The 13,041-nt window shown below is 61.5% G+C and overlaps 1 protein-coding gene across 1 annotated transcript in view; it reads left to right on the top strand.

Moving 5' to 3' along the window:
- The window catches only part of SORCS2 (sortilin related VPS10 domain containing receptor 2), a 404,846-nt gene that overhangs the window by 223,336 nt on the left and 168,469 nt on the right, over positions 1–13,041 (top strand). Inside the window, exon 3 of the mRNA XM_077750377.1 lies at positions 11,073–11,172. Within this exon, the coding sequence (XP_077606503.1) occupies positions 11,073–11,172 (100 nt within the window). The remainder of the gene's footprint in view (positions 1–11,072; positions 11,173–13,041) is intronic.

The raw sequence follows: 13,041 nt of genomic DNA, 5'->3' as shown, positions 1-13,041 counted from the left end.
GGGGCCATGGTGGCCGCCTGGGACCCGCACGCGTGATTGTCACCTGCCCAAAGGCGTCTCGCCGCTGCTTCGCTCTCGAATGGGAATCCTAAGAACTGGAGAAATATGTTCTGCCAATTTCCACCTGCTTTGGTTTTGTCACCTGGAGAGCAAGGGGCGCGAAGTTGTTACGGAGCCGTGGGCAGGGGTGGAGTGAGGCTGATAGGAAGAGACCGCATCGGGACGGTGGGGCTGCGGGCGCTCCTCGCCCGAGTGTGCTGTCGTCGGGGCCGTCACGGAACGGGTCTGGGCATCCCTCGGTCATGTCGGCAAACCTTCACCNTCCTGCTGTTTCCTCAGTGCTGCGGGGGTTGGGACAGCCCAGGTGCCCAGACCACACCACACCTGTGGGCCCTTGACTTGTGACCCGGGTGCCACACAGGGCGTGGGGGAAGGGAGGACTTTCAGAAGACACGACAGGCACCAGGGGGCACCACTTAGGGAAGCAGAGTCTTGACCCTGGCTTTCACCTGACACGGAAGTGCAGGAGAGTTACCAGAGGTGGGGTCTCCAGGGCAGGGAGATGCTGTGCACCTTCCCAGGGTGGAGGGTAACCAGGCACCAGTACCCTCTTCCCGGGAGCAGGTGTTCTCGATTTGGAGCCAGACTGTCAATCACCAAAACATGTGCATGATGTCAGGGAGCAACGATCCTACGGCTGGAAGTCAGGATAAGGGGTGAGAGCTGGGGGGAGGGACCCAGGACACTCTCCTCGGTGACAGATATTTGAACAGAGCCTTGGATGCAGTGCAGAGTCGGTCCCTGGGTGCATCTGGGAAGGAGAACAGCACATGCAAAGGCCCAGAGACGGGCTCCCCACGTAGGCTGCATTTCCTGGGCCCCAGGGACGGTGCTTAACTCTTCAAGCAATGACACGTGCCAACACAGGGGAAGCACTGCCGACCAGGGGAGCCTTGGTGCCCAGGGTTTTTATTGAGGTTGGTCATGTAGCCCTGTGGCCGTCTCCCGCCCTCCAGAGGCAAAGCCATACCAGCCGACCCAAGACCACTACTGTCAAGCACAACGTTCGCACGCCTGGGCTGGCTGGCTGGAGGCCACGACCTTCCAGGGGCTTGGCGGTGACCGTCCAGGTGCCAGTCAAGGGCCTAACCTTTCTCCGGAGTGTGGGAGTTCAGACGACTCAGACCTCCCGAGCCAACCTCGTACCACACAGTCGCCAAACACCTTCGGTGTCACGGAGGAGGAAGAGGAGGGCAGCAGGGGCATCCTGGGCCAGACGCCGTGCCGGGATGCTCACGTCCGTCATGTCAGTTAACACTGGGATGACCCTGGGTGGAAGGCGTGTCCCCACTGCACAGAAGGGACACCTGAGGTCCGTAAGCCGAGTGACCAGCTCAAGGTCAACCGCCAGTCAACCTGGCACCACACCTCCTCCACCTGGGGGTGACGTGGGCCACGGCTGCAGGCCGCTGTCTTTGGGATAATGCTGTAAACACTGGGCGTCCCCGTATGAGGCAGGCTGGGGACACTTGTGGCCTCGCTGGGGCTTGGCACCTGCTGGAGGGGCTTGAGAGCTGGCCACGGGTCTTCCGCACACCCTGGGAGGGCCAAAGCCTCGGCCCCCGGCCCGCGCCCCACCCCCTGGGCTGGCAGGGTTGACCAGGTGGCCGTAGAGCCGCCTCTGCTGTAGCTGAAACAAGGTGGTTGTCTGTCTGTCTCACCGGCCCCACGGGCTGCAGACAGACGCCGCAGGTGCTGCTGCTGCAAACGGCTGGTGCTCTGGAGGCTGGAGCCTTTATGTGCAGCTTTCAGCCTCCGACAGCCTTGACCCGATGAATTTCCAAGATGTCTTTGGCGCTTGCATGATGTGGGGGGTTTGGTCCTGTTTCATCATCTTGCCCGAAGGTTGGAAGAGAGAGAAGAATTGTGCCTAGGCCAGCCCAGAGTCACCTGCTCGGAGCAACTCTGCTTGGGGCCGGGAGAGCTCAGTCCAGGTCCCTCCCCGGGTCATTCTGCTGCGGTGCTCTCCGTCCTCCCCTAGTAGGGTGCTCCCCATCCTCCCCTAGGAGGGTGCTCCTCGTCCTCACCTTGTAGGGGTGCTCCCCATCCTCCGCTAGTAGGGGTGCTCCCCATCCTCCGCTAGTAGGGGTGCTCCCCATCCTCACCTAGTAGGGGTGCTCCCCATCCTCCGCTAGTAGGGGTGCTCCTCATCCTCACCTAGTAGGGGTGCTCCCCATCCACCCCTAGTAGGGGTGCTCCCCATCCTCACCTAGTAGGGATGCTCCCCATCCTCACCTAGTAGGGTGCTCCTCGTCCTCCCCTAGTAGGGTGCTCTCCGTCCTCCCCTAGTAGGGTGCTCCCCGCCCTCCCCTAGGAGGGTGCTCCCCGCCCTCCCCTAGTAGGGTGTGGGGAGGGTTATGAAGGGGGCTAGCACGTGCAAAGCATGTGGTCCTCAGGGAACTTGACAAATGGGAGAATGATGAGTGGTCGTCACCGTTCCTACCATGGTCGTCGGATAACACAGGCCAGTTCAGTGTAGATGCAGACGCACTTGTCCGAGGTCCAACACCGGAAGAGGATGGAGACATTCTGCAAGCCCCCATCCGTCACCTTCGGCCCCAAGAGGGCGTCTTTAGGGACACAGTCTGGAAATGGAAATCTGTTGGCCCCTCTGCTTAAACTATTCAGTTTTGTCATCAAATCAACCTTCGTGTATATTCCAGGAACTTTCTGCCCTAAAACAAATTGTTTTTCTACCCGATCTCCCCAGTTTCATAACTTAAAAAATTCCGTGACATTCACTGAGAGGGAGAGTCCTTTGTGTTGTGTCTGTTTCTTACTTAATTTCTGTACTTTGTATTCAAATATTCCTTGAAACGTTCAGAAATAGAATGCGCTTCCAGATCGTCCCGATCTCATCTGCTAATGCCTCTCTGCATTTATTCCTCTTCTTTAGAATGCTTGATATATCACTCGGGCTGCCTCTGGCTGACGCTGGGTGTACTCAACAGTCACTCAAAAAATCAATGTAGAGGCGTCAGATTCTATAATCTGATGGATCGGCATATAAAAGGGTGATCATTCTCTGCCAGGAGCCCCTAAGAGCAAACGAGGACCCTTGTTTTTAAGATATTGAGTTGTACGATAGTCTCAGATCTGAAAACATATTTTTTAAGAGCCACAAAGAAGCTCGGGGTCTCATAGAGGAGCCCCGCGCTCGGGACGTAACCCTGGGGGATGAGCCAGCAGGCGCTAGAGTAACGGAGGTGTTGTTTATGAAGGGCACAGGGGCGTGGGAGGGCAGTCCATGGCGAAAATGTGTTTCCAAAGTGCATAGCACAGAGTACGCCTGGTGCTGTCGAGTTGCCTAGCGTAGGTCTAGTCTAATGAAAGACCCCTCAGCGAGGCCACACAGCCAACAGGAAACGCCAACCATCTGGCAATAAAGTCAGAACGAATTTTGTGTACGCGCTAGAATTGCAATACTATAAATATAATCACATGTGGGCAAGGGCTGGACGGCCATAGAGGAATGAAGTGGCCCGGTCGATGGTTGAAGCCGAAGCTTCTTTGCTTTTGGTTTTTTTTTTTAATGTTTATTTTTGAGGGGGGGAGGGGCAGACGGAGAGGGAGACACAGAATCAGAAGCAGCTCCAGGCTCTGAGCTGTCAGCACAGAGCCCGACGCGGGGCTCGAACCCATGACGCGTGAGATCGTGACCTGAGCCAAAGTTGGACTGATGAACTTCTGGAATTTTCCTAAGGGTAGATTCAGGTCACAAGGGTAGCCTAACCTGGCCCAGACCCCAGTGCCAAGCGCAGACCTCCGACTTGCAGCTCACACGGGCTTTCTCACGGTGGCTCTGCCGACCGTCTTTCGGGACAAGTGGCTCCTTGGAGCCGCGTTATCTGCTCTGTAGCAAGTCTTTCTGTGTTATTATTTGTCTTATTCTATTTGGATGTTTTCTGTTTGAGGTGACATTTTTGGACTTCAGAGGGGCTTGGCGCGCTCCCAAATCGGTTGGTTCCCCAGGGGAATGCTGGCATCAGTGTGCTTCATTCACCCTGGGCACCGGCAGAGAGAGGCTGGCTTTGGGCGGGGCCTGCCGGGCCAGTGACCACGCTGTCCCATTCATAAGAGGTGCTTCCNTGTCCCGACTATCCGACAGTCACCTCCACCGGGCGTAAACCCAGCCAGGCCCCTCCAGCCCCCGTCAGATACAGCTTCCTCAATTACCCCGGAAGACACAGTGGCGTCCTGTCTGGTCCCTGGGCTGCTGGTCAGTGAGCACACCTGGTGTCAGTTACAGGCGGGGCCTCTGCCTGCAGCCTGTGAGACTCCGGGGCAGTCAGCAGCCCCCTTCCCTGCACCCGCGGCTGCTGATGGCCCCGCCCCTCCCCGCCTGCGGCCTGGGCTAGGCTGCCGTGCTACCCGCCTCGGCCTGTGGACGCGGGCCCAGCTGAGCGCTGGCACAGCGGCTCGGGCCAGGTGAGCCCTGCCTGTGGGGCACGTCCAGGGACACAGGCGTCCTTTAGCCTGATGGCTATACCCCACTTCTAAAGACAGCTCCTCCTCCTCTGGGAAAAGGCCTATTGCAAAGGTCCCACCTTGTGCCATTTTACAACCTCCAGAAACTGAGGCGCCTGGGGGCTCAGTCGGTTCAGCGTCCGACTCTTGATCTCCGCTCAGGTCACGATCTCACGGTCTGTGGGTTCAAGCCCTGCGTCGGGCTCGGTGCTGAAGGCATGGAGCCTGCTTGGGATTCTCTCTCTCTCCATCTCTCTCTCTCTCTGTCCCTCCCCCCTCATGCTCTCTCTCTCTCTGAAAATAAACTTTAAAAGAAAAAAATGAACCTCCAGAAATAAAGCCAGCCAAACCCATGGTGTCCCTGCGTCCCCTCCCTTTCCATAGAGCGGGAAGGAGGTGGAAGGTGGGGCGTAATTCAGAACTGCAGTCACGTAGAGCCTGGCTTCGTCCTTCCTGAGCCCCGGCAATGACTTCACCTCTCAGTATCTCAGGTTTCCGGCTGCGCACGGAGAGCCCCCCGCCCCCCACTGGAATGCGGTTACATGAGGTGAGCGACTGTGCCCTGGGGACTGGGGCGGCCGGGCCACAGCGTGATCAGGGTCTCCCCTGACCCGGCTGTGTGAGGCCGTGGGCCGTGGCCGCGCTGTCGCCTCTGCCTGGAGCGTGGGCCTCTGTTCCTTCCTTGCCCCAGCACAGGGCACCCAGCTCCCGCGGCCGGCGCTCAGGGCCGACGGCCAGGGGGCTCCTCCTGAAAGACCCCCTCCCCTTTATCGGACGCCTCTTCCTCCTCCTTCCCCCTCAGCCCCCAGATTCTCTGGAGGCCCCCAGACCCCGCAGGCACACTTACAGGCCTCTTTAGGCTTCCGCGAGAGCACACGCGCATCCCTCCTCAGGGCTCCCCGCAGGCTTCCGGCATCTTCTCTGGACTCCACGGGCTCCGTTAGTCCCCCACCCCCCACCCCAGGCTCTGAGAGCTCACAGAACCCACTCCAGGCCCTGGATGCCCATCTCTGGGCTGCATTTCCGTGGTCCACACGCTGGAGTCGGGGCCCCTGGAGGCGGCACCGTGTCCTGCTCCACAAAGATGTGGCGGGGGCCCGGCTCACTCAGGGGCCAGCACAGGGCCCTGGAGGCACCCTGCTCCGTGCCCGGGGGTGGGGGAGGGGTTAAACCCTTTGCTGCCGGTCTGCAAGGAGGTCTGGAGAGGACAGCATCCAGGAGGGGCCGAGGCAACAAACAGCACCCCCCCCACCTGTCTGGGGCAGTGCCTGGTGACCTACTGCAGTGGCATCATCTCAAGAGCCGAGTGGCTGGCACGGACCAGCAGCTGCCAAGTTCCCTGCCCGCCCGCTTCTGCGCGCAGTGCCTAGCACAGAGCCCACGTGTGACGGGTGCCTGGGAAACGTTTGTGGGAAGGACCTTGCGAGCTGAGGGCAGTCACTTATGTCAGGAGTTTTAAGGATGAGCCAGGGACTCACTGGGAAGGACGGGTTCTCACTGTGGCAGGGTGACGGCTCCCGGGCGCGGCCCCAGCTCCCATCCCTGGGTGTTGGTATGCCGGCTGCAGCCAGAGATAAGGGGGCAGCGACTGGGAGCGGGCCTCGCCCGGTCCAGCTTCATTCTGGAAGGATCCGCTGGCGAGCGTCACAACACCTGCCGCCTGTGGGTGCGCGGCCTCAGCAACGCGGCCGCGGGGAGGCCAGAGCCATACGCGGAAGGGCAGGTTGGGGGACGAGCTCGTAGGACGGGCTGGGAGAGGCGGGCTCTGACACCCCGCAGCCGTGGGACACTGTGGGTTCAGATGCCAAGACTCCGAAGCCCCCCACTGTCCCCCACCCTCCCGGCCAGCTGGGAATGCAGCCCGGGCTGAGGCGCCCTGGGCTCGACTTGATGCACCAGCTTCCTGCAGGGGATGGGCTGCGGACCACATCCAATTGCCGGCACATTGGATGGCATTGGGCCGTGAGGCCCTGCAAGGGAAGTGGAGTCAGAAAGTCCAGCCGCGTGGGGTGGGCGCCGTGCCCAGTGGACACCTCCAGGGACGTCACTGCACCTCTCATGGGACAGCCTGGGTTTTCAGTAGTTACTGTGTGATTGTTAAGAAATCCCATCATACTCCCTGAGCCTCGGTTTCCCCATCTATAAAATGGGAAGGCACACTCCTATTGGAATGGTCTTCCTGGGTCAGTGAGTCTGTGTCTGCCCTCTGCGTAGCGTCCAGTGCGGGGCGAGCCTACGGTTTCACTGGGCGCCCCACCCCCAGGCCCTTCATGTTAGAGGGGCCCGCTCTTCAGATCCCGCCAGCAGCTGCGGTGAGCAGGGGTGGCTGGCCTGTCGTCTCCCCGCCCCACGATGCTGTGCGCCCCCGGGGACAGGGCCGTTTTCTTCTCAGCTCACCCCCTAGCAGGGCCCTGACTCCCCACTTCACACGCAGAACCTCGAGCCACATTGTGGATTTTTCTTGAATGACGTGACCAGCCCTAGGAGTGCCCCGTGCCGCCCCAGTTCTCTTCCGCTGATCCCATGTCCCTCCGTGCATGAGACCCAGCCTCGGATCAAAGCCCGCCAGGGGTCCCGTGACTGGTCAGCGCCCGGGAACCAGAACGGCCCCCGGGTGAGGCCGGCTCGGCCTCTGTTCCTCCTCATCACCCAGTCACAGACACCGTGCACGGCTGGGGTCCCGCCCAAGCTCTGGACCACTTCTGCGAGACCATACCCGTCTGGCGGGAGACCCTGATGCCTCCGCACCCCCGGACGACTCCGCACAAGCCCCTCCCCTGGCTGGGCCTCGGTCTCCCCAGGTGTAAAGTGCAGGTCGAGGTTCTGACTGTCGGGACCGGCTACCGGGGTGTTCGGGAGGCTCTCCCAGCTGTCCCGGCAGAACGGGAGCTGGACCTCAGCACCCAAGCAGCTCCAGCGACCTCTCGGCCCAGGGTGGGTCTAGCGAGGCCCAGGGAAAGATGAGGAGATAGCGATGGAGACATAGGTTTATGGGGGGGGTGGGGGAGGCTGACCTGCAGGGAGTCCCGGAGCCGCCTGCCGGACAGAGCTTCGGCTGCTGGCATCCGCGTGCGGCAAGTTTTTGTATCATAGCAACTTAACCTAGCAACCAGCAGCAGCCCTTCCCCCCGCGCCCGGCCAGCGTTTCCAGGGAGGTTGAGCCCCCCACCCCCCGCGCCCACCTCCGGACACTCTTGTTACAGGGGAGAGGCTCCAGGTCAGCCCTTGACCTTGAACACCGAAGGCACATCCTGCGGGATGGGAATGCGCATTCTCGGGACAGTGAGGAAGGGGCCCTGGGGGCACCCGCACCCATAGCTGTCGGCCTGCGCCGCACAGCGGGGTCCACACGCAGCTGCGCCTTCCCCCAGGGGGAGGCCGCAGGGACCCCAGCCTCGCGCTCGCTTCCCTCACCTCTCTCATCTCACCAGGGTGTAACCAGCCCCTGTGACAGACCCGCATCAGCCAGCCCTTTTTCCAGATAAAGAAACCGCCTCTCTCGCACCTCATCCAAGGCCACACCCCTGCGGGTGGCTCAGCCACGCAGGTGGGCGCCACTTTTCACACCTGCCGTGGTCTTCCAAGCTGGCAGGGGGGTGGGGTGGGGGACGGGCTGGAGATAGGGGCTCATCTGCATGACAGGGAGGGGCGGGAGCTGAACATATGTCCCTGCCAACCAAATAATTATAGAGCCTGAAAAGGGCTCAATTAAATTATTTTTTAAAAAGTGACTATGTACAAACACTCAGCGATTAAGCACCGATTTGCAAAGAGCGACCTGCCCACTGCGCCTGCTTGTCCCCCTGCATCTCTGCCCAGTTGCAGAGCCTGGTTTTTTAATTTTAATTCGAATAATGCAGATTGCAATGATCAGGCTCTGCATTCCCAGACGCACTTAAGGAGGACCTGGGGGTGGTAGGGTGCAGAGCACCGAGGAAGGGTCACCCCGGGGGAGGGCCTGGCATGGGGAGGGGGGTTGAGGGGTCACTGGGGCAGCTGAGGAAAGGGCACATGGGGGTGGAGCCATTGAGGGCCGGTGCTGGTGCTCAGACGTGATCACATCTAATCCCATTTCTGCTGGGAAATTCTTGCTGCCCAGAGAGGGAAACCTCCTCATCTGAGGTCACACAGCCTCCAGCTCTGACACCAGAGCATCTCTATAGGAATCCAGCAAGCATGTATTGAATGCTAGCTGTATGCCTGGGTGGATTCTTGGATGATCCTGGCGACCGCCGCCCTCACTGACTGCGTGATCCACGTCGACTTTGGGAGGAGGCCGCATTAGGGTCATGGTTGGTCAGAGGTCCTGGCTCCTGGGCACAGAGGCGAGCCATCTTCTGTTTCCCCGACCCATCCGCGGCGATGAATTCCCTTCTCTTCCCCTGCCTACAGGGGGGTCTGCCGGGAGTCAGGCCCCGTGAGCAGTTGGAGAGGAGGGTCCGACGCGGGCCAGGCGCCGCTCAGGCTGTGTCTGGTGGCCCTGCGTCCAAGTTCCCCTCTCCTATGGCACCAGTCACTGGATCGGACCCGCCCTCCTCCAGTCTGACCTCATTGTAACTTGATTACATCTGCAGCGGACTTGTTTGCAGATAAGGTCACGTTCACAGATTCTCGGTGCCCAGGATTTTGGGGGGAACAGGACTTTGCCGGCCACAAATGGCTTTCTCCCGGCCAGGCACAAAGCACTGTCTTCCTTCCTTCCTGCCTCTGCGCAAACGTCACCGTATCGGAGGCCCCTCTCAGACAGCCTACGGGCTGCGCGCTCCAGCCCAGCCCTGATCACACCTGCTGCTGTGTGGTCCTATTTAGCGCCCCCCCCTTGCCGCACCCCTCTCCCCTTGCCGCACCAGCTCCTCGCTCGCTCGGGCCCACACCAGCAGGTGCCCGGGAGTGAGCAGGGACCAGGGGCCCCGTGACCTGGGCGGGAACGGGGAGGAGTCTGGAACTGGGGAAGCCCCTGGGCCGAGGCAGGTGCGGGTCAGGGATGGAGGGAAGGGGTGGCGAGGTATCCGGGAGGCAGAGCCAACGGGCGGGTTCTAGACCCAGCTTGCTGCTGGCGGTAGGAGGGCAGAGGGGTCCGACGGGCTCAGAGGTTTCCGTGACTCGCGCTCGGAAACACAGCCTCTGGTTTCTGCGGAGACTGGGAGTTTCCTGGGTCTCTGGATCAGTCCTCTGCTAATGGGCCTCTGGCTCCCTCCTTCCCAAAGCAAATCAGTTCTCTGAGGTTTTGAGAGTAAGTACATCCCTAATCACCCCTGGGGGGCGGGGGTAGGGCTTCTCTGTTCTCTCCAGCACGGCCTCCCTGGGGGGGGCGGCGACAAGGCATGAGGGGCCCAGCTGATCCCCTCCCAGCCGCCACCCCTGGGAGTCAGGGGGCAGGCCTTGCTCTCTGCCCTGGTCTGGGAAGGACTTGCTGACCGACCATGAAGCCTGTGAGGGACCTGACCTCTGGGGACATGTGGACAGGTGACCACGAGGCCCCAAGGCAGTAAACACAGCCCATCTTTCCGGAGCCTCGGATTCGCTGGAAGATTTGGGAAGGAAATATACGCATGCAGAAACCACTAAAGGTGTACCATGGAAGGGACCAGAAAGGCTCCCTTCCGGTGGGGCGGGGCTTATGCTGCCAGCCCCGGGCTGCACCCCGCCCTCCCCCCCGGGGCCCCGACAACACTGGGCAAGTCCCGGAAGCACCTGCCTCATCCAGCCCCCAGAGGGGAGGGGGCTGCTCAGAGCAGCACTGAGGCCGGGCTCCCCAGGCTGCTGGGTCCGGCAGACAAGCAGGCAGGCTACGGGGGGGGGGGAGGTTCTGCGGAGCAAATGGGGTGCCGGCCGGGGGGCGGCACGGGCAGCTCGCACATCCTGGTCCACCACCTGTTAGCCGAGTGACTTCGGGCAGGACCTGACCCACCCGGAGCCTCCGCCTCATCCTGGGGGACAGCTGCAAGAGAGCCCTAGTGACCTAGTCTTATCTTTTTTTTAAATAAGTTTAATCATTTATTTCGAGAGAGACAGAGATAGCGCAAGTGGGGGAGGGGCAGAGAGCGAGGGAGGGAGAGAGAGAATCTCTGACGGCACAGAGCCCGATGCAGACCTCGAATTCACGAATCGTGAGATACGACCTGAGCCGAAACCAAGTGTCGGACGCTTAACCGACTGAGCCCCCCAGGCGCCCCCATAGTGACCTAGTCTTCAAGGGTTTTCGAGGAATCAAAAAGACAGAAGGACACAGAGGTGCCTGGCACTCGAGGGGCCCGTGGCAAATAGTGACGCACACGTGTAGACTCAGGGTTGGGGCAGATCACTGGGGACTCCAAGGAGGAGGTGACCCTGGGGAGGGGGGACACTGACGTATTTGCCCTCCACACCCAGCTCCTAGACCCGAACGCGTGCTCGGCGAGCCCACGGGAGCCCCATGGCCTCCCTGTCACTGGGGCACGCCGCTCCAAGGGACGCGTTGCTATGAGGCGCTGTGCCGCGGGCTAGACGAATCTGCAGCGGGAGGGACACCTCGCTGACGCCTATCTGTCGTCCTGCCCCCCCAGGTCCTCGGACTTCGGGACGTCCTACACCAAACTCACCCTGCAGCCTGGCGTCACCACGGTCATCGACAACTTCTACATTTGCCCGACCAACAAGAGAAAGGTAGGACGCTCACGGGACGGGGGGCCCACGCTGCGCAGCCGGGGTCCCGGCCACCATGAGCCACGGGACCGCCGCTCACACGGACCCTTTCCGGTGCCGCCGTAATCCACGCGACAACTGCGTCTAACGGGCCAGCTGGGCCCTCGGCGACGGGCTGTGGGCGCGTGTGTGGGTGTGTCTTCTCCCTGCCCTGTAGACGCGCCCGGGGGCAGCGGGAAAGAATCTCTCTGTGGTTTGGGGTCGTCGGAGGGCAGTGGTGAGCAGTCCCCATCTTCTGTGGGTTTTTGTGTGTATCTGGTTTTGATTTGGCTTCGATCCGTCATCTGAGATGCACCTTCCGGTTCTCTTGGGCTGAGCGTGTCTCCTGACTGCCCCCCCCGCCCCCCCCGCCTGGTGTGGAGCGGTGTTTCGAGGCCGCTGCCTGGATTCTGTGAGAGTACCCGTTTGCACGCCTGTGCCTGCTTCTTGGCCATGTTAGGAGCCTAGAACGAGGTCAGAGGAGGCACGGGGGGCAGAGAGGCCCTATGTGTGTCCGCTTCCGGAGAAGAGGGTGGGTGTCACTGAGAGGGACTTAGTCGGGCAGGTCAGGCTCCTCACAGGACAGGGGAATCGTGACGTTGGGGATTGGAACCCGTAGCCTGGTGGCTGTTCGGCCTGAGGCTGCCCACGGGCACTGACAGTGTTCTGGTGACTTTCAAGGAAAGGTCAGAACAGTGCGGAGTCCAGGAAATCCTGTCACCTGCCAGGAGGGTCCTCGGTGCCCGGGAAGGTGCCGGGGCCGGCCCCGCAGGCCGTGCCCGCCTTTGGAAACGAGACGAGCAGAAGCAGTGAGGGAGGGCCCAGAGCCAGGTTTCTGAAGCCGTGAGGCCGGGTGGGACAGCGGTGAGGACAGACAGACGTGCTCTGCACGAGGCAGCCTGGGTCGTGGCTCCTCAGAGCCTCGGTTTCCTGGCCTGTAAGGGGGTGGACGGGAAGATCAGTGAGGTGACGCGTGCCGTGGGTGGAGGTACAGCCAAGAGGCTTCTGCGTTGGGTGGGGCCTCCGGGCCTTCGGGGACAGGCCAGACTCGACTCCATGACGGCCACCTGGAGACTCGTGAAGCACTGGTGGGGGAGGGGGTGCTCTGATCGGGAGCCATCTGTGCAGGCAGCACGGGGACAGCGAGCAGCGGGGCGACGGCAGAGCTACCCAGGTCACCTGCGGGTTTGCATGTTTAGCCTGGAAAGGCAGGTATGGGTGGAAGGTAGGGTCTGGTTGGGGGCGGGGAGGGCTGTGGCGGCCCAGGGGCCCAGCCGACATTCCAGGAATGAATGCCACAAGCAGCAGCAAGTCCCCCTGAATGAATGATGTCCAGAGCCGCCCTGCACCTGGGAGACCCTCCCTGCTGCACCTGCTCGGGGCCTGGGTGGTGGCACCCAGGGCTCCTCCCCGGGCTTTCTCTGGTCACCCTGCATTTGCAGGGGAGCCTGGGGGACGCTGTCTGGACTGGGGTGTCCCCGGACTCAGTCCAGCTCCACCACGTCACCCAGTGAGGGGGCCTCAGGAACGGCTGAGCCCAGTGTCCCCGGCTGTGAACAGAGGCAGCAATCTGGGAGATATCGATCGCCCCTGACTGCCACCGTGTCGGGGGGCGGGGGGGGCTGCACAATGGCAGCACAGAGCCCTCTTCCCGGTCCTGTGACTGTCACCTTACAGGGCAGAAGAGACCTCGCCGACGTGGTTAAGGATTTTGAGAGGTTGTCCAGGTGGGAGAAGGTGATCACCGGGCCTGCGTCGGAGTCAGAGAGGATGTGGGGACACGGGCAGAGGCTGGGGGTGCAGCAGGGGTCCCTCCAGAAGCTGGAGGAGGCCAGGAGAGCCTTCCCCCCC

Source organism: Crocuta crocuta, unplaced genomic scaffold (genome assembly GCF_008692635.1).
Source record: "Crocuta crocuta isolate KB4526 unplaced genomic scaffold, BGI_CrCroc_1.0 scaffold179, whole genome shotgun sequence".
Lineage (NCBI taxonomy): Eukaryota > Metazoa > Chordata > Mammalia > Carnivora > Hyaenidae > Crocuta > Crocuta crocuta.
The sequence above is the reverse complement of the archived record's forward strand: the minus strand, read 5'-3'. Positions and strand labels throughout refer to the sequence as shown.